The sequence below is a fragment of the Bactrocera oleae genome, chromosome 2 (assembly GCF_042242935.1).
Source record: "Bactrocera oleae isolate idBacOlea1 chromosome 2, idBacOlea1, whole genome shotgun sequence".
Lineage (NCBI taxonomy): Eukaryota > Metazoa > Arthropoda > Insecta > Diptera > Tephritidae > Bactrocera > Bactrocera oleae.
In genome coordinates, this window is record NC_091536.1 from 98,351,818 (window position 1) to 98,377,049 (window position 25,232).

Below are 25,232 nucleotides of genomic sequence, written 5' to 3' on the forward strand. Positions count from 1 at the left end.
ACGGAAACAGTTCAATTATAGCCTTACACTACTATTGAAGTGTAAAAACAAGTAAGGAAGGGCTAAGTTCGGGTGTAACCGAAGATTTCATACTCTTGCAACTTGTAACTATCAAAGCAGGGAAGATAACTTCAGGGGTGGCAAAACTTTGTAATAAAATATGTTGCGGAACAATTTAACTTTTATTATTCGACGAAATCAAGAAGGTGCTACAATCAAATTTGGTACCTTATTAACTTATGTGTGTATATTGAAAGTCATAGACTCACTGAGATTGATTACTACATTTTACTTCGCATTGTAAGAGCTTTAGCCCTAAAAGGCTCCTGATTAATGCGATTCGTTGTATCAAATAACAGTTTTATATCTTAATTTGCGCTTCAGTTATGGCAATTTATAGATTTTCGATTACTGCAGTTTAAAGGCGTGGCAGTGGTCCGATTATGCCCATCCGCAATACTGAACTGCTATTGGTGAATATGTGTACCAAGTTTCATTAAGTCTTCATAATTTTTGCGCAAGTTACAGCAGGCACGGACAGACGGACGGACAGACAGTCACCCGGATTTCAACGCGTCTCCTCATTATATGGTATATAAACCCTCTATCTATCTCGTTAAGTTTTAGATAGTACAAACAACCGTTAGGTGAACAAAACTATTATACTCGGTACCAACATGTTGCACGAGTATAAATAAAATGAAAGCATATACATATGTACATAGTAGTACGTGTGTAAGAGTTTCACAAGTCACTTAAGGCAATCGCGTGTTTAATAAAATTCAAACGATAGACGAGCGTACGAGTAATTAACTCTGCTCAGATACAGCGCGAGTTGATGACAAGCACCGGCTTTAATTGCACTTCGCACGTTTTGTCTCAAAACAAGAACAAACACACGCACTTCAATTAAAATAATTTTAATTCTAACTACTAAACATTTATTTTCGCATAGAATTATGTTGGTAGGATATGCACATAAATAAACGTAAAATATGGTACACGTTAACAAAATTTTAACCAAAAGATTCTGGAACACAAATTTTACCGGTTGAATACGCGGTCTTGGATTATAGGGAATATCTTCAAGTTGTTAAAAATGGAAAAAATAAACAAAAGGCCATGTTGCGGTACTTGACAACAATAAAGACATGACTCTCATATACCACAAATATCTCTTGAAGATAGCTTGGTAAATACATACATATTTTAGAAAAAAACTCGAAAGTGAGAAGGAAAAAAGACATGCAAATGCCACTAATTTATTGGCAGAACACATGAATACTAGCTGTGCTGTGGGGGCGCTGAGAACCTGTCTTTCATAACACCAACTGCAACGTGAAATGGGTCGTTCTGGTGTCGCATTTGCCACTTTGCAACACCGTATTACAATTGAGATAATCACATTTACCATTACCATTTGGGCCACCTTTGTCACCGGCAACGCAGCTGCTGGTACCGAGAGACAATAACAAGCACTACAAAGGCACTCTTCCATTCACATATATAGACATATAAAGACATATACATACATACATAGTAATGAAATTGGATGCAAAAGCAACTGTGTTCACGTCCGACACCCATTCATCTAGCCATTGAAGTTTTCTTCCTCGCCCCACTTTCAGCGCATCACTGCACCCAACAGACATTTATGCATACACACGTGCCAGTGCACCACTTCATTTTCCATTCATTGTCGCAGCTTTCATGCGGTGACACGGCGACGTTTATGTAACATCCTTACCCGCGTCACTTCACTACTAAATGAAATAAGTAGATTTGTCCAACGTACCATGTAGATTTGTCCAACGTACCATGTACACTGACCGCGTAGCGATTTCTTCTCCAGAAAGTTGAAGATTAATTTTGTATTTTCGGAATTTTGGTTTTGTACAGTTCCCCTATTTGAAATTGAGGTTAGACTGATCAAATCCGTCAACAGTTAAGAGTAGGCGAAAGGATGGGTTCATCAAATATTATACTGAACAATGAACAATGGTGGATGCGCGATCGCTAATCAATCAATATTATTTACTACGTTGTGATATTTTCTATAAATAGCCACGAAAATGAATCAATATTCAAAGCATTAAGTAGCAAGAGTTGATAACGAATTACGAGCGATCACTTATTTTTGCGATTGTTTTTGTAAATGAATGCAAAAACTCAAAACAGATCGATCAAACAAACCAGTAATTGTGAATTATGTTGCACATGTATGCATAAATGTATGCATGTATGTGTGCGCTGAATAAATGTTGGAAAATCGCAATAAATAAATGATTCATGCAGACGTAATGTAATAAAGTCTCGTCTTCTTGACATGAGTTGGCTAATTATATTTAACTTTATACCAGCGTATATATAGATACGCATACACACATACACATATACATATTTTGAAAAATTCTGTGCATGCAAATATGATTTCTTGCAATTAGTTATGCGGCACACGCACAATTCGATGGAACAGGGGCCCTTCTCGCACATGCAATTGTTGCATTCAACCGCAGCATCGAGAAATTTAATTATATTTATTATTACTTAATTTGTGCATATGTATATGTGAGGCACTGGTACAAATTTGTATGCGACTGATGTTGATAAACAATCCGTATTTTGGAATTCGAGGAATTTCAATTAATTCAGTAGTTTTCCTTATACATAGTTCCAAATTATTTATGCTGTGCGAGTGTGTTCATACGCAAACATCTGTTTGTAGACCAATTTGACACACCTGTCGTCTTATAAATAGAGTTTTTTGTAATACAATAATAATAAATGATAATGTAATAATAATCAGACGAAATATTTTATAAGCATTTTCCAATTGAAGGTCTTTCGGAACAAATTACTTTACTACGAGGAATGATAAATCCCGCTGCTTCGAGCCAATAATCCCTGACTGTAATCACATCCCTGCTTATCTGCATATCAATTCTATGCAATTTTGTAAAGAGTTTGAAGACGAGCTCTCCAAAAAGCATATTGAAACGAAGTTTACACAGCACAGTGCAAATGCCGAAATCAGTTACTTAAAATTACTCTGCAAGAGCTCTCTTCATAGAATTGCAAAAGACAAAACTCCCATAATTCTTGATTTAAATAACACGACATTTGTTGTTATATTGTAGTTTCCAAATTTGATCTTATGAAGAGATAACTCCACACTAAAACCGAGATTAACAGTGAACTTTAGGAATCTCCACATCTAACACACCTTAGGTACTTGTAACACACACAAATTCTTAATTATATTGAAGTCGAAATATTAGAGCTGTTTCCGTCAAGAGTTAGAAAAGAGTTTAAAGTGCTACGCCTCAGACAGCAGTCGACATACACTGTCGTAGATTCGCATATCTACTAACTCACAATTACGATTACGTTAGGGGGGCGATTGCTTATAGCGATTCCGAGGCAATGAACTGCGATGCCTTCAGGGTGTACAATTACAACTTCTTACTCCTAATTATGGGCATACAAGTATGTAATATGCAATATGTGTACATATGAAATGCGAACACACAGTATATGAGGATATACATATGTACATATATTTAATTAATAGTTTGAAACAATTTAAGTTGATTCTGTATTTCGTCTATCTACACATTCGCAATGCCTGAAAGGTCAATGTTCTATCGATCGAATGAATACAAAGGTCTGAAGGCGAGGATGAGGATAATTGTTCGCGAAGTCGTTAAGCGCCGCATGCATACGCATACGTATGGTATGTTAGCGGCAGGACAGTGCCACACCTGGCGAACTATGGTGGCCGAGTGAATATCATGAATTTATAATTTTGCATACTCATATCGTTAAGTTATAGTTGTAAGTCTATCGAACCTAACGTAACTGCAAAAGGGTACAGTGTCATTGTCCTGTCATTGTCATTCAATGGCAATCATGAAAACGGGCCATTGTCCCTATATAAAAATCTATATATGTACATCCCTCTCTTGGATAATAGAAAAATCGAATGCGAAATTGCGAAGAAAGTCAGATAATGATTGCTGACAAATATATTTCTCCAGTTTCTCGCATGATCGCATGTCATAAATAATAGTTATATGCAAAGATGTGACCCGGCGACAAAATCTGGTCATTTCAGTAAAGCGGTACGTTTACATTTGTGACTTGGTTATAAAAAATGTGACATATATTTTGAAAATTAGTCGAGCGACCAGGAAAGAAAATGTTTGTTGGGACTAAAAATTCGTAAAAATTTCGATTCGGTCGGCGGCTAAGTTAATTAGTAAAGAATACGATTTTCTGATTCAAAACCAGAAGCCTCTGGTAGCTGTATTAATACTGTTACCTTTCGGATGAGCAGAAAGATGCCTTAACTCCGAACTGATAAGAAATATTCTTATCTGGCAATAATATTGATGTTACGCTACCCAATGACTTACGTCCTTTTATGAAAGTACTTTTAATATCAGAATTTTTTAGGTTTGACATTTCTATAACTCTTGCATTTTGTTATCTAATTAATTTTTAATAATTTAATTGGTTTTACTATTATTATTTTTTAAACTGCGAATCACCCGAGGTCCGTTAAGCAATAAATAGGCAGAGCATTGACAGACACATTCATACCTAGATATATATGTGTGAACTGAGTATATACTCTTACAGTAGGATAGAAATATTTGTGCTTACCACTCACATTTTGTCTTAACTCATCACATGATATGTGGCGATTTAAGGAACCCGAAAATTCTCAATTTAATTCTTCACTATAAATAAATGACGAAAATCAACGCAGATTTTTAATTTGAATATGAAAATAAACAGTCCCTGCACAACATACACACATACATACAGGCATGTAAATAAGCTTTAAAGTGCTATGATACAGCTAATCGTTAGCCAAGTACAAAACAAAGCTCTTTTGCATTCATTAATATGGGTTCACGAGGATGATGCGACGTTTGCATAATCGTCGGTCGAAACAAATTTACGGCAGTGCATTGTTTTCAGCGGAATATCACAGCTGTTACGCTCGAATTTCTGTTTATTTGTTGTCAAATTGTTGCCGCCGAAGTGGCCCAACGTGACCTCTAACGGATGCCAAGTTTAAAAATAGGATAAATGCACGATTTTTTCAAGGGATTTTATGCAAATCTACATTTACAAGAACTGTATGATCTATGAACGAATCATTATGCGCTATTCGAATCATTTCATCATTTTGCCACTTTCACAAACCATAAAGAAATAGATCTAAAGCAGGAGATGTTAAGAATACCTTGTGATAGTAGAAAGCACATTATAAATATTTGTAAAACAGCTCGTAATGTGTCACAATCAAACAACTTATATATTTTTTTGTATCTACTTGGTAACTCCATGTAATCTAAGTATCAAATAATAAAAATAGTGAAGATAAGATAATGTGCATAACTATTTATATGACTGCACCAACTTTCGATCAATTAAGCTGAAATTTTCAGAAATAAAATTACTTAAGGTACCAGAAATCATTTGAGAGCAAAGGTCAGTGTGGCATTGTCTTTATGCCCCTCGATAACAAGTGTGTAATGGATTTCAGTCCCAAACTGATTATTCAAAGCTCCGTAAAATGTTGGTATAACACTCCCTTCTTTGCTTGACTATATTTGTTGTTTTAGCAGCGATTCACCTTTCCCATAACAGCACACACATATTTGTGTTTGTACATTGTACATAAACACTTCAAGTTTAGAAAAAAATCTTTAAAGGCGGTGCTTTCAAAAGTGTTTAAGACTTCCGCGCCATCGTTATCAGTAAGCTTTAGGCGCCTGAAGGTAGATTCCATGAATGAAAGGCGCTCCATTTGGTGAGAGTTAGCTAGTGGGCAAGTTGTTCATTTGATAAAGACAAACAAGAAAAATATGCACCGGCATTAGAACGGCGTAAATACTTACTGCATATATGTACATATATCACATGTGTGAGATGATCAGATAAGTTCTCCATACAGAATTGCTGAAGCAAAGAAATAATAAAATGTCTCGATCCAGTTTTGTTGTTCATGAACGCAGTTAATATGTTCTATTAATATGGTAATTTGTTACAACAAATTATAGGTTAATTTTTGACAATATTATTTTAAAATTTTAGTAAATTATAGGAAAAATAAAATTCGGTTTCACCAAAAATTACCACAGAATATGTACGAGTATATATGGTATGTAGGTAAGTAGGTACAAGTATGTAAGAAAATAACTGAGCTTCATTTAATTTAAGACCTGTTTTTTTATTGCAGGAAAGAAAATGGCTCTGAAAGGGGGCGCGGTTTCATAGCTTTTCAAGTTTTTTAGGGAAGAAATGTAAGCACAAATGGCTGATTTTTCAGAAAAAATACTCTTACTTCTTCGTTTTCTGTAGCCAATTTTTCTCTTAACGCGCTGTCAAACTGGAGTTTTTCAAGCACTCAGCGTCATACAAAATCTATGGGCATGAGGATTTTTTGACAGTTATTTGCCACTACCGCTACCGCTTTTATTTAGTGAAGGCAGTTAGTACTAACATAAAAATTTCCAGTTTTTGAAAGCATATAACGGGCTTTTAACACAAAATGTATGAACATGTACATTTCAAATCCCCGTATGGATCTTTCGACACTATTATTTGAAATAAATATATATTTTGTATTACACATTTCTGGGTTAGTGAAGGAAACTAGGATATAAATTCTTTTTTCAGTCCTATTTATGTACTATTCTCCATAGTTATTTATTATATTTCTTCATAGTTTATTGTATTTCTTCGATATTTCGTATTTGATATAGGAATTTCGGGGCTTCAACCTCCTATGAATTTCTTTCTTTTTTTTATCATTTTCAAAGGTTTCTGCACTAGTCTAATTGTGGAACACAGAAAAAGTAATTTTGGGGCTGCTAAAGGAGCAAATATAATATAATATATACAGGTAAATCAGTATGTAATGTATGAGAAACATGTGGCAGAAAGGGCAGTTCATTCAAGCAAACCGCGACCAAAAGACAAAGAGGACTCGCACGCAGAAATAAGGAATCCGTATGCTGGCGTAAAGCATTTTGTGGGTGTACTGCTATACTTCCAGCAGGACCTACCCACAAAAAGCATAAAATGGAAGTGACACACACACATAAAGCGGCCATATACATACAGACAATCATTTGAGGAAGTAAAAGGGAAAGTGAAAAAACTGTAGACATAAGCAGAAAAGCTGTGAAGCAAACAAAGTCAGCATTAAACGCAGACAACAGCAAAAAACAAGTACTGCGGGTTGGGAGGCAGGGAAGCTAAAACCAAAACTGTTAGAACCGCAAGAATTATTGGCAGTCGCTAATGGAAATGTTGTCGTGGGCGGCAGTGACTGACGAGAGCAAGGTGACACATGCCAAAGCAATGTAATTACAACAACTGCCGCAATTGTAGACATTGCCTACATGGAAATCAAGCGGTCAATAACTACTGACTTCTAACACATACGCACCAACAAGGTGGCATAGGAATGAACAAGCTCTCCATTGAATAAAACTTAATTGGATGATGACTCTCAGCGATCTGCTGAGCAAGAACGAAGCCAAGTGAGATCGCCATCCGTAAAAATTCCACATAACTAAAAGTAAACGGGTGGCGGGGTAATAACACATCACATAACAGCGGATGTTCCATCATCGCGACTCGCGAGGCACTTTGAGTAGTATGTAGGGGCATGTACCGACCTTGTTAAACATTTGAATCATTATTTGTACTACGTTCGAGAATTCAAGCTAAGTGATGGCGTAAATTGAGACTGCAAATATGCGAGCATAAGTAATAAAGTGCACCCTCACCCGAGCGACATAATTCAAAAGGGACGCTGTCATTTGTGTCACTTTATCTGTGTTTGGGGAATATCTAATACGAGTATGATAGTTTTCGTGCAAATTGTTTTGTCAACCGAAGTGATGGCGGAACATTTTGTTATACAATTTATGGGAATTAGTTGTCAAGCGAAAAGTGGCTGAAGGTTTTCTGAATACTTGCAGATGGTCTCGTTGTGATAGAACGACTGCACGTGTGTTTCTATGGACGTAATCTATTCTGGTAGAGTATGCACATCTACTATAACATATAGCTGCCATTTAAAGTGACCGATTAAAATAAAGATAGATATAGATTTATACCCTTTTATCCTGTACTAGCAAAACGTTTTCCGTTGAATGCAAACCGTTGGCTAATGGTTAATGTAATGCTGTCATGACATTTTTGATATGTTCTGCAAAGTCGTAGTACAATAATTTGTTCTATAATCAATAGTATTCGCCGCGCACGCGATGTAAAGCGTTTTTTACACATTGATTTACATTATTGGCGTTTTAGCAAGGATCCCTGACTTTTTAAAAAAGATGGAACAACACTTGTCTCCAAACGAAACTACTAGAAATACTTACATATGTAAAAACAAATATAAATTTTTGGCGTATGAGAACTGAGAACTGAAACTTAAGCGTGTTTGTGAGAAATTTCGACATTAAAAATGTCTCATCTATCTTCTAATCTAAAATGCCCTCTCACCATGCTCAAACAAGAAAGCACCCTGTATATTAAGGTATTTTAATATTATATTTACACAGTGTCCTAGAAAAGGGTCAATAAGTTGTGTGTAAACGCTTCTGCCATAACAACAATAGTGCTCATCAAAGTCAAGAAGTATGTATGTGTGTGTGTGTGTGTATATATAGCAATACATTTTAAGACTGAACGGCTCCCTTATTAAGGCGGCATAAAATTGTTTACAAGCAAACAAGGCGAATCCAAGTGGAGTCAAGTCGAGTGAATGTCAATAAAGAAGAAGCCAAAAGACACAAATGCCCTTCATATCTCTTGCAATGAAAGGTCTATGACGGAGTTGCGTGACCTAACTACTTCACTTCAGCCTTACAACAAAGAAACTGAAAAATCTGATTGAAAGCAGAAAATAAATGAAGCAACAAAGGCAAACAAAGCACCGTCGATGGTGCTTCGGGGTGATAGGTTAGCCGGTTTGTCGGACGAACAATTGTAAAACGAAAACTACCATCAACTGTGAAGTGACGCCGACAATGGTTGGAAGAAGCAGTTGCTAGACTTCCAACTCTCAACAACGAAAGCAACAGTTGCACATGGCTACGCGTCTTTTCAGCGGCTTCAACAATCTGTCTCCCCATGGAAGAGCGAAGTGAAAACCGCCAACGTGCTGGAAAATACAGAGTAACAACAGCCACACAGCAATAATAAGATAAATAATGAGATGCTCGAGATTCGCTTGTATGTTTCTACTGAAGGTGAAGAGAGGGATTGGATTTGCACTTGAATGAGTCACTGCCTACCGGAAGCGACAAGCGTAGAAACAACTAAACGAAATCGTACAAAAACTTTGCAACAATGAACCTACACTCAACGTCAGACCTTGTAATACGGGAGACGGTATATTGAGATCACTATAGTATGGTATTATTGGCAGTCTTAAATTTAGAACAAATTCAAGTGTGTCAACGCACACTGATCAATTTTGATTTAAGCAGTTGTCTTCACGGGGAACTGCCGGTCGCAAAGAATTCTTCATAAGATGACTGTTTTCGATAACTTTACTCCGTGTTAAATGGAAAATCTGCGTAAATGTAATTTGGCAGTCATGTAAAAATTAATAAAAGGAAATCCTATTATTCATTCAATTTAAAAAAGCTAAATCAATTGCATTATGTGGTTCCACCTATAACCCTATTTTCTTTCGCCATATTGCCGTAGTTGTAAAATATTGTGTCTCTCTTTGTACCTTGCATTCATGTTAGTTGAAACCGTAACCGGTTGCACGCTTGACCATGGCTTCAATTCGAACAAAACCCAACAAGTGCATACGAAATGCTGCAAGCGCCGTGCAAAAAACTTAGACGCTCAGCAAACCGCAAACAATGGCAACATGAAATATAGCACAAAGCTATTTTACGCTTATTGGACGGCACACACCGTTAGTAGTGTTGTAATTTAAAGCTGCCACAACACCGCTGACATCGCCGCTAATATCGCCAACACAGCGAGTGACTCATTCATGGCAATCGTGACGGCGATACTTTAAGCGTGAGCTGAGCCCAACAGTCGATTTGTAATTATAGCAGTATGTGCGTATTAGGTTACAACTTTAGTCCCAAAAAAAAACTTCGATTAGTATAAAGTAGCCGGGACTGATGTGCGTTTAGCCACGCCAAGTGTTAATGATATTCGAAGCCAAAGTACATACATACATACATACAAATGCAATGCGAAAATACCCAACGAGAGTTATATGCAATCAATTAAGCCTTGGAGGTTCGTACATAGTCGTACGACAAAACAGCCAACAAAAGAGCGTATGACCGACATCATCAACCGGCCGCACCAAAGCCACAATATTGACGCGCACGCCGAGGGGAAGTGGATACGTACACATTTATAGACACACGCACACACAAATAGCCACCTAAGCCCGAACTTTGTAGGTAAGAGCGTTGGCATACTCACATACTACGGCATAGACTACATAAGTCTCAAAGCTAAAGCAGGCGCGTTGTTGACCGGCTACTCGTTTGCCTCCGCTTACGATAATCGATGAGTGTAGCACGAAATACGAGACTGTGCGCTGAACGAGGGCAAAGTCGAGCGTAACACGCCCACGCTATTGTATAAGTTAAATAGTTGAAATTGCAAAAACACTTTGGTCAGCTTTCGAAAGCAAACCGCGTCGAAACATAAATGAGGAAATGCAAACAGGAAGCGAAAGCATAATATATGTTTGCATTTCAAATAATTTAAATACACGTCGACACAAACCAAAAATTTTTAAATATCCATTACAGATAGAGAAAAATGAGGAAAGCAAGGTTCGATACCGCTTGGTAACTCGATAGTTACTATAATGAATTGCTTCGCCTAGGAGGTTTGGTTGACTGTTTTTAGATAAATTTGACCGGGAAACCTTATGGTACACACCCTTATTAAAAGAATTTAAACAAGGAAGGGCTAAGTTCAGGTATAACCGTATATTTCATACTCTTACAACTCTCAATGATCAAACACGGGGAATACCTTTAGGAGTTGGCAAAACTTTATATAAAAAATGTTGCGAAAGAATTCAACAATCATTGTTCAGCGCAATAATGAATGGAATCAAATTTAGTATCATATTATCTTATTTTGAAGGTCATAGACTCAGCTTCAAACGGTTTAACGTCAGGTGGAAAGTCGAAATCAATATATAGGGTATATTGGGGGCAGAGAAATGGAAGAGCTGATTGCATTAATTTTTAACATTGTTTAGATATACTTGAGAACTTATTTTCAAGCAATTTTATAAATATATAAATATAAACATACATACATATATGGAGTAAAGTCAGCCGGATGTTTCAAAATCCTGAACATCAGTTATATGGGGGCTAAGCAAGTTTTCGCCCGATTTAATCTATTTTAGGCACAAGGATAGACTGTTATAAAAAAAACACACTGTCTCAATTTCATTAAAATAGCTCCCACATTGGCCGATATATGTGGTATAAAGTCGATAGAAGTTGGAAAGTCTTTATACTAGGTATATGGGGCAAAGGGAAGTATTGATCCGACTCAACCCATTTTTGACACAAGGATATATTATTATCAAGGAACAAGAGGACGGGACCACGGACACTTTTTTCAAAGTTTGAGTCCACAGGTGCCTCTCGCTACTGCAATTCCCTGTACCAAATTACATTTTTATATCTTAATTTATTGCTTAGTTATGGCATTTTATAGGATTTCAATTAATGGCGTTTTGTGGGCATGGCAATGGTCCGATTGCGTCCATCTACAAACTCGTGTCACCTTTTTACCAAGGAACACATATATTAACTTTCATTTAGATATCTTATCATTTTACTCAAGTTATCGCTTGCATAGACGGACGGATAGTCACTTGGATTTTAACTCTTCTCATCATCATGATCATTTATATATATATAACCCTATATCTAACTCGATACAAACAACCATTAAGTGAATAAAACTATTATACCCTGTAGCAACATGTAAGAGTATAACAAGTATGGACTACAGTTCTACAGCATAAAATTCAAAAATTTTTTATGGATTTTAAAAACGTTACTATTTTCAGCATAAAACGTAGTCACCAGTTTTACAAGAAAACTCAAATCAATAATTCAAAGAAATATTTTACTCAGAAACATACTGTAGCAGTAAGAACTCAAGTACGTTTAGAGAAATAGCTCTAGATCGATCGTGCTCAAAACTCAATTCGTTAATTTCATACAAATTAAATTTGGTTAACCAACAAATACTATCAAACATATAAGCATATTCCATCGTTAAGAGAGCCCAGTATAGCGCCTGCTCACTCTGACTATAGTTCACTCAAGCGAGTATTCACACTAAATTTCTCGCAAAGTGTGTGCTGGAAAATTGTTCCTGCTTTTCCATGTTGTGCACTTCCGGTGCGTGTTGGCATACAAAAGCCAACTGTTGAACGACAACGTTGCCACTTGTGCAAGTAATTATCGAGTAAAATTCTTTTTACTTTTGTATTATTCCGATCAACCCTGATCAAATGATTTACAAACTCTTCCACCTAAAATCAAAGAATGGTTAATAACCCCGTAAGTAGAAATATAAGGTATAAATCACATCGAACCAGAAAAATAAACTGAATATTTTTAATAAAATCTTGTGCCGAATTGCATTCCCTGAAAATACTTGTATGTTCCAGATATTTTTATATGTACATTATCTAGTGTTCTGATTATTCTGAAATATTTATGCAGTTTGGTATTCCATCATCTTAAGTTTAGAGTTTGTGAGAAAATAGTGAGTAAATAAATGCCAGCGATTGTGAATGGAGGTCGTTATATGCTTGTACCTAATGGGTTTATGTATGAACTCAAACGTGTTTATAGTGAGGTATTCTAAGAATTCATACACGATTTCTAAAAAACTAATGAATCAGCATTGCCAACGGAAACATTTGTTACTTATTCACCAACAGATCAAATAAATCAAAACACACTTGTCATAATCATAAGTTAAAGGTATACATGTACATTAGAGCGTTGATTTACAGGGATCCAAAAAAACGGAAAAATCGCGTATGCGGGAAATGTTCTACGGATCATTCTGAACAACGCTGCCTAAGAGAATATGGGTCGAAACCCATAATCGCGCGATTTTTTAGATGAAGTTTAATTTTTCGAGATATCTGAATGAAATTTAATACATAGGTGCATTTTGTGATTCTATTGATCATTTGTCGGAATCAGCCAGATCGGACAACTATATCACATATCTCCCATACAAGCGATTATGCAGTTATTTAATTTTCCGGTTGCCTGCATTTATTAGCAAAGCTATGGGCACGTAATTTTGCAAAACTTTAAACTTTTTAATATATCGAACAAATTTAACCAAACCAACTTAACTCACCTGGCTTATCAAAAATTAAAATACAAATTGAGGAAGGTAAGTTACCACCGGAATAACATAAGAACTCTTTCCAAAACAATTCAGAGTATTATATTAAACGGTTTGAAAAAACTCAAATCTTAACAGTGAGTTCAGTGAGTTATGGAAGTGACCATCAAAAACGAATAAACTTGACCACTACCACTGTGTCATTGCATATTCTTAACCCAACAATGTATTACTTTCCCATTGCTGGTGGCACCAAAACTCCTCAGTAACTCGTTCATAACGATTTGACAAAAGGAAAGTGTAACAGTTGCTACAACAAAGTACTCATCCATTACCGCATGTGTTGCACATAAAATTAATGATATTCTACTTTTCGAACGGCTGCAGCAATTAATTGCTATTTTTTTCGTCTACACAGTTCTTCTGAAATGTTTAGAAAGTTATCTATTTAGCTGAAGAATCGCCTCTAATATGCAAACACATATACATATATAATATGTTACAAAAATATATACGAGTATATACATATGAAAGTATTGATGAAGATGAAACACGTTTTCTGTTGACATTTACGAGCAATTAGAATAAAGTTAAAATTAATGAACTATGAACTATTGAGATATTTAAATGCTTGAAAAAGTCTTAGTCGTTATTCAATGATTCAAATGCGATCCATTCAAGAGATTTGCTATGCGTACTGGCTTGTGTGGAGATCATTATTGTCAAATCAACAAACACTCTACTGAGTTTATGAGTACAAACAAAACAAGTAAACAAGGGCTAAGTGGAAATACCTTCGGGGCTTGGCAAAACTTTATATTAAACAATATGGCGAAAGAATTCAACATTCATTATTCGACGAAATCGTGAATGCATTTGTATCTTCCTTATATGATAGGTCATATACCCACTTATTTTAATTGATATATTTTACTTCTAGTCAGAAAAAATTATATAAAAATCATCTTTAAATGAGATGTACCTGACATTTAAGTCAACTGGAAGTTCGAAAATCTTTATATTAGGTATATGGGGGGTTGAACCCATTTTTGACACATATACACATATTATCAAAGAAACATTCTCTCCGCATTTTAATAATACATATGTATGTATATATTAATTGATGCTTAATTTGTATACGGAAATTTAAAGTTAACTTTTATGGGAAGTAGGCGTGGTAGTAGTCCGATTTTGCCCAGTTTTATACTATAACCCCACCTTGTACCATCCTAGGTGTAAAATTTAATGTCTCTGGCGTGTTAAGTGTTTGATTTTTAGTAGTTTTTAAAGTAACAGTTATATGGGGAGCGGGCTAGGTTATCATCCGATTTCACCTATTTTCACACTGTCTTAAGAGTTGTCGAAAATATGTATCCCCTGAAAATTTGGTTGTTATAGCTTCAATGATCTGAGAGGTATATACATTAAAACTATTAGGGGGCAGGGCTAAGCCCACTTTTTCAAAATTAAAACCACAGATACTTCTCCCTAATTAGATTCTTTGCACCAAATTTGCAATTTTTACAATTGCTGGTTATGCCCATCTGCAATACTAACCTTCTTACGGTACCAAGAAAAATGGGTAAGAAAGTTTCATCAAGATATCTCAATTTTTACCCAAGTTACAGCTTGCACAGACAGAGAGTCACCCGGAATTCATCTAGTCTCGTCATCCTGATCATTTATATATATATAACACTATAACTATCTCGATTAGTTTTAGGTGATACAAACAACCGTTAGGTAAACAAAACTATTATTTTTGTAGCAACAGGTTACAAGAATATAACAACAACGACTGGGTCCAACAACTGAGTTTAGTACGACTGCCGTTTGTTATGTGAGAAATGAACTGGGTCCGACGGCTAACCTTGAACTTATTCAACATCGCAGTCTAATCGCTTTGCCAATGTAAAGTAACAACAGTAATAACGACAGCTTAGCCTAAAACGAGAACCAGCCAAAAAAAAAACTCAATTGCGGCGATATTTATAACGGTGATACTGAGAGGAATAATAATAATATCAACACAAGTAGCCAAATTAAAAGCCGTCGGAATGGCAATTTTTATGCAAATGTGTCTCAAACATTTCAAAATTAACATGCTTCAGCAATTATTAGGTAAGCAGAAAGAATGTATCTCTATTATATCTGCTATCATATGTTTCGTTTTGTTGCCACTTTGATTAAAACAACAAAAACTACTCTCCTCCTTGAATTATTCAAATGCACATCAAGTGCATATTCTTGCCTTCCAATGCATGCATACTTATACATATAAATATATACACAGAATACGGTTAAAAACCTTTATATGTGATTTGCGCAATTTTTAGGAGTGTTCCGGTTTGTTGGCTGATACATCAACAAATGACATTTTCTGTAAGCAAAATATTGTACGAGTATATACATACATATGTACGTATGAATAGCGGAAACCCGCTCATACTAAAGCTGCTTCCACTTGTCATTCAGGGTTTTATGACTTTACATAACTGAAAATATGATTAATTTTCAAAAATCGAATATTTTAATAATCAGGGCTAGATAAGCTCCTATCGTCAAAAAACAGTTTTTACAATTTAAGTATATTTTTTTAATTATTATTGGCAAAGGTAAACCTTTACAATAACGCAATGTAATGATCATAATATGAACATGTGTAAGTATGTAGCTATAAAAACTTACCTCGGCATACAATTTGGTGGTGTGCGATCCACTTCCCAAGCAGCAAATAATTTCATTGGCACCGGCTTCTGACCGTTTTGACTGCCAACACCGGTGTGCAATAGACCACTAGCACCAGCAGTAAAACCACTGTTGACACCACTCCCACCTCCACCACTTCCTCCTGCACCGGTGCCACTTACGCCCATGTTGGCGCTAAATTTATCCAATTTGGATGATTTATCTACCATTTTCATTAGGCCGGACTTTCGGTCTGTTACACGGGAGAAGGAAATTTTTGATTGGCGAGTTGCAATTGCAACAGCCTTGTCGCGTCGCGACACGTGTTATAATTTGTTGCTCGGTTATTTCAGCGTATTAAATGTTTGATTTAATTTGTTATATGCAAATATACAATTTTTATTTTTTCTTTAATCCGTATTTCGACGCTTTGTTCTTGTTTCTTTAGAGTGCATACTCGGCCTCCAAAGTTATATTTTCACTATTTCACTAAGCTATGCACCACATCTTATAAGTTGTATATATGTAATTTTATTATCTTATAAATGTTGTTACTTATGTGTTATCTTTTTCGTCTTGCCGATCTGAAACATTCAATTGGTATTTTAATAAATATTTTTTACACTTTACTGGCTAAATTTTTAGAAATATTTGTTTCTAAGATATTACCAAAAAAGCAATATTTTAAAAACGTCACAAGGCAACATCAAAAAAGTATTGGCGACACAGGTATTTATTTAACTGGGCGTGTCGCTCCCCCATAAATAACTGAAACAATTTGGTACTGTTTTTCTATCAAAGACATCCTTAAAAATTTCCAAAAGTGAATTTAGGAAGATATTTAATATTTTCTACCGTAAATTATTTACAAGCTTAAATCAAATTTTGTATATAAATATTTTGACAATCTCTCTCAATTTGAATCTTTGTTTATACGCACTTTCGGTAAGAACACTGCACATTGATTCCTTCTGAATTTCATTTATTGGATGTATCTCGCAAACATCCCCGCTTCACTTCACATGCACATTCATTGGTAACTACATGCACACCACCATTATACAACACCCACTGTGCATTTTGCTATCTCTATAACCACATATTTAATATGGATTCTGCACATTATTGCTTATATTGTTTTCTTATGCATTCATATTTTTTAAATAACTACTATGTAAACCAAAAGATAGTTTGCGTTTACATATTTATGGATTTCACTGAGATTCACTCGATATTTGCACACAATTTGTGGTCTCTACTGTATATTTTCCAATAAGATTAGTTGTAGCGCAACTTGATGTTGCGCTTGGGCGCTGGTTTAAGTTACGCTGCTCACCGTAGATACTTCTTTAGCGCTCCAAAGTCGATGTAAAACTTGCTTTTATTTTCTGTTAGGCCTCGCAAAAATATCCCACTACAGATACACAAATACCGAGGGGTTGCCAGAGTAGTAAGAAATAGCAAGCACAGAGGAACAGTTACAAGAATTTTCCAAAAGTTATGCACATCAAATTTAATATTTTATGGATTTGGTATAGATATTTATTATTATTCAGCATATTTATTCTGTTGTAATAAACATAGTCGAATAATTAAGAAGCGACTGCAATATTTTACTCTAAAAATGATACGACAAAAAAAAATTGTGTAGCAACCACAGCTGGAAGTCGTGGTGAATTGCAACCGGCAGTCTTGCAGATAAATTGGCCCCACTTGAATTTCCATTTTCAACAGAAGGGAAGTGGCATAGAGAGAATGACCCACAACTGGAAAAACACTCAACTTCAAGTTAACAACAAATTTTTGGCACATTTATTGACATTAATGAATATATTTTTATTTACACTTCATATCATTCACATTTATAAAACTCAAATAATAACTTCCATTTAACTATGAGAGTCCACTCAAATTTATTTCACGAACTACGCCAAGGATGACACAAGAGATGAATATATCCCTGGATAACACTGCCAAGCAAACAATTTCAAACTGAATATCAGAGATATTATCCCTGCTGAATATCCATTATACTTTTGCTTATTTGCTCAAAAGGTAGAATGTCATAATCTCTCTGCACATGTGTCAGAGGCGTTGCCATTTTGATCCGATCGGAACGAAATTGGTAGTTTCATTTGTCTGTGGTGTTTGGTTGGCAGAAGGTATGACAGAGAATGTAAAATAATGTCGTTTGAGCATTATAAATATACGAATCTGTAAGCGTACATTTCTTAACGTTGAAATTAGCACTGAAAATGCTCAATTCTGCTATTTTTCAGTATCCTGATGTTAATTGTGGCCAATAATTTTCTGTGGTGAAACACGCTCATCGTTTTCAGTACCCCTGCGAAAAGTGAAATATTTTAATAATGGCCGCACTGTGAACCATCTCTATAATCTATATATTTGGTATAACAATATACCTCCGCAGTAAGCGAACGGAATGATATGATGATGATGACATATTATACATTTTCAAAATGTCAAACACGAAATTGACAAGCTTTTTTAGCGATTAGAGCTCTCCTGGAAAAAAAAAACATTTTTTAGGGAGTATTTAAACACATTCGATTGGATTGAGGAAAATTAAGCACGGCCATTAAATGTACTTAAATTTAGTTGACCTGTAAGATTTATTTGTACATATATGCATATTTGTCCAGGTGTGAATTGAAATAAAGCCCAATGGTTTGATGATAAAAAATTTGGTAGTTTTGCAACAGATTTGGTAGGCATTTTTGTACTCAAGGATTTACTCAAGTGGCAACTGGTCAGAGAACGTAAATATGATATACGTTCTCTGTATGTGTGATAATTCACCATGGAAAATGTTAAGCCAGAGAATGTTAATCATTAACTTCTTGTTTGAAAAAGTAGTCGGTATATAAAGCAGAGAACTTAATATATAATACAAACGGAGAAGATATTTCTTATATACTAATGAAAATTGAGTTTTTACAGTTTGAGAGTTTATTGGTACCTAGTTACCGGTACTGGTACCTAGTTAGCATATCAGAATATTGATTCTTATAAATAGCCTAATTGTAAGATATATGAAGTCTCAATTAGAATATTGCATATGCTAATATTATACAGATAACAACTATTGCTTGTGAAGACAGCAAATTATGCCTGAATGGTCACTGCAGAGAACGTATATTTTACGTTCTCTGGTCACTGGGTGGACAGAAATTTGTTAATTCGCTATACTGTTATCGTTGGAAATCAAAATGGCCTGCATAGGAAAAGGAAGCGTTACAATTCACACAAAATCTAGTTTTTGATAATAATTTTAAAATTACTTCCTTTCATATTGTTAACAAACGTAAATATAAAATGTATTTTTCCTTTCTTTTCTATATTACAATAAATAAGTATAAAATCGTGTATGTGCGAATTCAATTTCGCTCCCACTGCTCTCGTTCTGCACTCATATACTGGCTATCACTCCATCCACCGCTTTGAGATTCATCCAAATCCTTTTTAATGTCTTTGAGCGACTGTCTGGGGCCTTCATAGTGAAAATGTGATATACGTTGGCGTGTTCCCATATCTACTACGTAGTCCACGGCATTGATTTCGTGACTGGCGGTATTTTCAGTTGACGCGTAGGTTTCAATGGGTATATCCTTAAGGCACTGTTGCAAATGATTTATGTAGTTAATGGCAATACTGAAATGTAAATTCATTTTTATTAAGCAAATTTTACACAACTTGTGGTATAATTACTTTGAACGTACCGTAAACTTTCAATCTTCGAATACTTCTTGCCATTAGGCTTCGAAATAGGCAGTTTGGAACGAAGTAAATCGAACGCCCTGTTCATATCACGCATTCGTGTGCGTTCTCTATCACAGGCAGTCTTTTTGTAATCTGCGGCGGAATGAAGACTTATATTATCATATAATACATTCAACATATCGACTAAGTCTTCGATGATCTGGCTAAAATATGTCTACAGAATTGTTATAAGATCGTTTACTATATCCCGGTATATACAATTCTCGACTGAACGCATTTGAGTATTCCACATATATAAGTGAATAACAATTGTAATGCCTGTTGTGGAGAGTTCAAGTCGACGGAATCCACATCTCATCACAATGTCGGTTCCATGCGAAAAGCATTAAGAAATTTTTAATATAAAAAAGGTTAAAAAGTTAAAGGTTACATAATAATAAGAAATTAAATCACTAAAATAAGGACATACATACACATATATAGGTAAAATATTTTATGCAAATTATTTTGTTAAATTTCGAAGTGGAAAGTTTATGACTTTTTTAGATACAGTATTATAGATAAAAAATCATTTCATTGAGTAAAATTATTCAAATTTCGATATGATACTAATTACACACATTATTTGAAATTGATGAGGGAAGAATTTTATCACATTTTTCTCACCTTTCTCCAATTGCAGCGCCTTCTCTTTCCATGAGGGATTTGTTTCCTTGGATATGATGTGCTCGCGTGCATCGAGGTAACTGATACTAATCGGTGGTGGGACCACTTCCGCAACAGATTTTCCTTTCGGATCGGCAGCTACTGGCCATGTACTCACGGTCTGTGGAATTTGCGTTGGATAAACACTAGGCGTAATGGTGGATATCCCACTGGTAACAACCGCAGACGAAGCGCTTGTGGGTGGCTGCACTATTACATTTGGTGCTGGAGGTGGTGGTGTCAACGAGTTCTCATAATGAGTATACGGATTGTTATAAATCGGTGGTGAGAGGTGTGTAGTAACCATTGGCAGCAACTGCGGATCTGCGTTTGTATGCCCAGCGTAAGATACATAGTGCGAAGCAACCAAGTAGGCATTCCCACTCAGATGCATATCCAAAGGATACTCGGAATTGTAAACCGATGCCAAAACACTTGCGCTGACGGCCACTGGCTTCGGTGTAGTGCCAAGCTCCAATATTATTGGCTTTTCCGTTTCCGATTGATAAGAATCAACGTCCTCACAAACTTCCGTTGTGCGGGTGTTGACTTCAATCGTATTGGGCAAAAGTGCCGTCGGCACATCGTTCGCCCGGCCGCTTAGCAATTTATCAGACATTGCACGAACTTAATTTAGTATAAAGGCTAACTTGCTCTTGCACGAACACATTCATGTATACATATACATATATAGACCGAGGGGCACATGTATTACACACTAATCTTTTTGTTTTACTTTTAATTTTATTTATACATAGACACTTGTATGTAGTAACTGTTTTTATTCAGGCATATTCCGTGTCGCAATTCAAATGAAATTTCAATTATTGTTCTAACACGTCGCGTTCGCGCTTATAATCGTCCATCAGCGACAAATGTTTTCAGTAAAATGTCGCAAGATTTGAGATCGATTCATTATCGCACCTTCAAGATCACTTTCGTTTTTTAAGCGTTAAAAGTCGAGCTTAGGTTCTCTTCGCGAGGAATATGTGGCAGCGCACGAAATACATAACAACATATATGTATATGTATGTATGTCCGTATATGGCAACCAATGTGGCTGACACCACCTTTAATATCATACATATAAACCGATAAAAGCATGCTTATACGGTACATACACTTTGTACACAGGTACGCACATACATACATAGGTGCTTGGGTTTCATGTATTGGCGGGCTGTGCTCTGACTCCATTTTTAATATTTCATACTCCATTCAATATTCAATTTGGTTTAATAGGAATTAGTTTCATAAGTAGATATGATGGCTTAGCGTAAGTGCTTTCAGCGATGTCTGACGACCTGGGAGAAACACGGTACCCATCAGAAGAGTGTCAAATGAGGCTGAAAAAGACTTGTACTAAAAAATTATAATTATAGAAAGAGTTGGATTCGGTTTGAACCTACATATACCAGCCCCTCACATTGAAGAACTATAATGTGATAATGAAGCGAAACGTTACCAACGCCTCCTCCCATTTGTGATGAGCACTATTTAACGGAAAGCTTATGTATGGTAGAAACACGATCAGAGGTTTGCTATTTGCCCTCCGAAGAGACTGACTATAACTACTATAGATTGCCCTCGAAGATAATAAATATTATCGAGGATGGATAGAAATAAAAATGTTCCGATTATACCAAATTTAGGATACATGTATGTCACTAATCCAAACTAACTGCTTTTGCGGGACGTACAATAACAACATACCTAGTCGTCAAGCACATGTTCCAGGCTTTGATAAAATATCTAAATTGTAGATGCAGCAATCGTGTGCAAGATCGACCGAACAGGCATTCAGAGAGAGAGAATTTTGAGGTGACAAAACTGGAATGGATAAATGATATAGTCAAATCTTAAGTATGCCACGAAACATACCCATATGTATGTATGAGAATACACCGGTCCATAGTTCTAGAATACACAGTATTCGAACAAAGGATCTTACATTCATCATTATTACCATTTTCATATTCGTCGGACGCTGGAAGCAAAGTACCTTACGACATTAACCATTCCACTACGACTTTGTTTGCTATTTACTTTCTACTTTTGATTAAGAGCTATTCTCTCGCCAGGAATGTGGGGAGGCTGAATGTGGCATATGTTTACATATGAACGTATATAACTACGTAAACACTCTTAATACAAATTGATGCATGTGCACTACATACATACCTAAAACAAAAAACAGATGTGTTTGTATATACATGTGTATGTGACTTGGTTCAAAAGAGGTCCAATTATTGCATTTCGTCACATATGCAACAAGTGTGTCTGTATTGTCTACTCGCACTCAGGTGTACAAGTATGTATATATTCATCATTTGACGCTCCACTATTTGCTTAGATGGAATTGCCATCATTTGTCAACAGTCAGTTTACTCATCCGTCCATCTATTTGACGATCGTCTCAAAGACGCTATACTTCAATTAGATTCGCATTATAAAGGATGACGTTGACATAAGACCTGCATTCGTAAGTGCATATATATGTATACGAGTATGTCTGTAAATATTTTTTTCTTCCTAGACCTTCTTAGAAAGCCCGATACCACTATTGCGCATCCTTGATTTCCTCTACTTCAGAACTTCAGACCACGTAAAAGAAAGTCCACCTCCACTGCGGATGACCCTCAATATTTAAGAGGGTCCTATTGCCGAACTATACGACATTGGGAAGAACCATTATCAAACTCCATTCAACACGTCGTCGAAATGCCCAATGTAAACAAGACAAAATATTTCATTTTTCGCAAACATTTTTCATGCAATTACGAACTTGTAACAGTTACTTTTATGAAGATTTTTCAAATTCATATCTCATTAATTTAGACAATCTTAAATAGTAAAACTTACAGGCAGAAGCGAGATGTTGTTTCCCAATTGGATTTATGTTTAGAACATGCATTTTTTATATGGCTTCTATTTAAACTACTCTCGATACGAAATATTGAATTTTATCAATTTTTATTTAGAATAAGGATAATTAAAAATTTATTGGTTAAGTGTATATAGTTTATGTAGGTGCATACATATGTATGGTATATACCTCAAGTATTTGAATATTCCAAGACTCTGTTATACATTTTCTTTAAGGTAGTCTTACTGTTATTCATTAACACAAACATTTTGCATTGCTCTATTTCATTTTATTTTTAATTTTATCGAAGTAAACACAAGTGTTTTGTTAAACGAATGCCGCTTACAATTATATATAGGGATATCAGTATGTATTCATTTAGTGAAGTATGATCGAATGAAGTGAAGTACATTATATGTATCGTATGTACGCGTATTAACGTGAGTGCATTTGGGAGATTGAGCCTTCTTTCACTCAATTTTGGTTAGTATGAAATTATAATATTCCTGCGACATACGCCTTTCTAAGAAAGTTAGCAGATTGTGAGAAGTGTTTCCTAATAATTATTATTTTATATAATAACATTACGCTTTGAAATACCTCCTGTATCCTTTTCAATAAAATCGAATATCAGTTCCTTGGTGGGCCTTGTCAAAAAATTTACTAATTAAGAATAGATCCTTTATCCAGTGACGAAATGAGTGATTAAGCCCACATTCCTTTAATTTAGACAGAGAAAAATTGTCTATTTACATGAGGCCATAGGCAATAATGTCTCGTTAGATAACTGATCAAATATCCAATATCCAATCCCACCAAGGTATGCAAAAACAACAACTCAGTTCTCAAAAATTGTTTAACTCTTCAATGGATCCAAAATGAATGAAAATACCTTGAAAGTGAAGCAACAATGTTAAAGTTTGTCCAAACTAAAAACAGTGGAAATTTAAGGTTATGGTTTTAATAATCTTAAATGGCTTTTTTAAGGCTAATGCAAACGTATAAATGTTTTGAATGGACAGCTTCAATACCTATTGTGGCAAAATCTAAAGTGCAAACAAAAGACAAAAGACTATACTTCGTTTTTTACCAATAAGGTATTATTAAAAAATATGTATTAACATGAGTGTTTCCTCTTAGGGGAATAAGAGCCTTTGAATGCATATTAAGGCATTTATCCTGAGACTGTACTATACTCTCGCAAGATAGTCGACCTAGATATCCGGAAACGAGATGACTTCGAAAATGCCTGGTTGTTGTTGTTGTTGTAGCGGCAAAACTCTGCCGAGTTGACAACCCTGGCCGGATAAAAATCCGGGTTCGTTCCAGTTACGTAGACCTGACTGTCGTGGGGACGGTCAAAAAAGCCCTAGTTGTATTACCCGTAATTACGGGAGCAATTTTTATGCTAATCGAACAACAAGAACCATTATATAAAACAAGATTTATTTTTTCACTTTGCGTTGTTACTACAACAACTTTTTATAATGTATGTATGTATTTGTATGAAGAGAATTTATTAAATTTTAGTTTGTGTGTTACTCCACTGTATGTACATATACCTATTAATCGCCAACAACATGCAATGTAGAACGTTCTCCTCAAATTTCAAATTACTACTGCATTATTTAACATCGTCGGGTAATAATATAAATTGTTAACAAATGTTTTTATGTTCTAGCACACATTCAAGTATTCACACAGTTGATATCGTAAGTATTGGCGCATAAGTTTAAATTAGGTCAATATTACATTTGTTTACTAAATACATATCTGAAAGCAATAAAATAACCCATTTACA

At 35.4% G+C, this 25,232-nt stretch overlaps 2 protein-coding genes and 1 long non-coding RNA gene across 8 annotated transcripts in view; 1 reads left to right on the forward strand and 2 right to left on the reverse strand.

Annotated features, from left to right (window-relative positions):
• KrT95D (phosphofurin acidic cluster sorting protein KrT95D) overlaps window positions 1-18,092 on the reverse strand; it is a 57,135-nt gene extending 39,043 nt beyond the window's left edge. For 3 of the 6 annotated variants that reach the window (XM_014235111.3, XM_036357376.2, XM_036357368.2), the window contains exons 1-2: window positions 17,060-17,565; window positions 16,120-16,703 (exon numbers count right to left, since the gene is read on the reverse strand). In XM_014235111.3, coding sequence (XP_014090586.3) covers window positions 16,120-16,355 — 236 coding nt within the window. In that variant the 5' untranslated portion in view covers window positions 16,356-16,703; window positions 17,060-17,565. Of the gene's footprint in view, window positions 1-16,119; window positions 16,704-17,059; window positions 17,581-17,963 lie in introns of those variants that run through there. The other 3 variants (XM_036357369.2, XM_036357372.2, XM_036357371.2) reach the window with 3 other exon arrangements.
• A 142-nt stretch (window positions 18,093-18,234) lies between these two features.
• LOC118679893 (uncharacterized) lies at window positions 18,235-18,823 on the forward strand. Its single transcript, XR_004975429.2, has 2 exons — window positions 18,235-18,335; window positions 18,399-18,823. It is a non-coding gene; the product is annotated as an uncharacterized lncRNA (long non-coding RNA).
• Window positions 18,824-19,425: 602 nt separating this feature from the next.
• On the reverse strand, window positions 19,426-21,529 carry sage (salivary gland-expressed bHLH). Its single transcript, XM_036357520.2, has 3 exons — window positions 20,527-21,529; window positions 19,860-19,992; window positions 19,426-19,791 (listed from the first exon to the last, which is right to left on the reverse strand). Exons 1-3 carry the CDS (start codon window positions 21,182-21,184, stop codon window positions 19,518-19,520), a joined length of 1,065 nt encoding a protein of 354 aa, XP_036213413.2. The 5' UTR covers window positions 21,185-21,529; the 3' UTR covers window positions 19,426-19,517.
• Window positions 21,530-25,232: the final 3,703 nt, after the last annotated feature.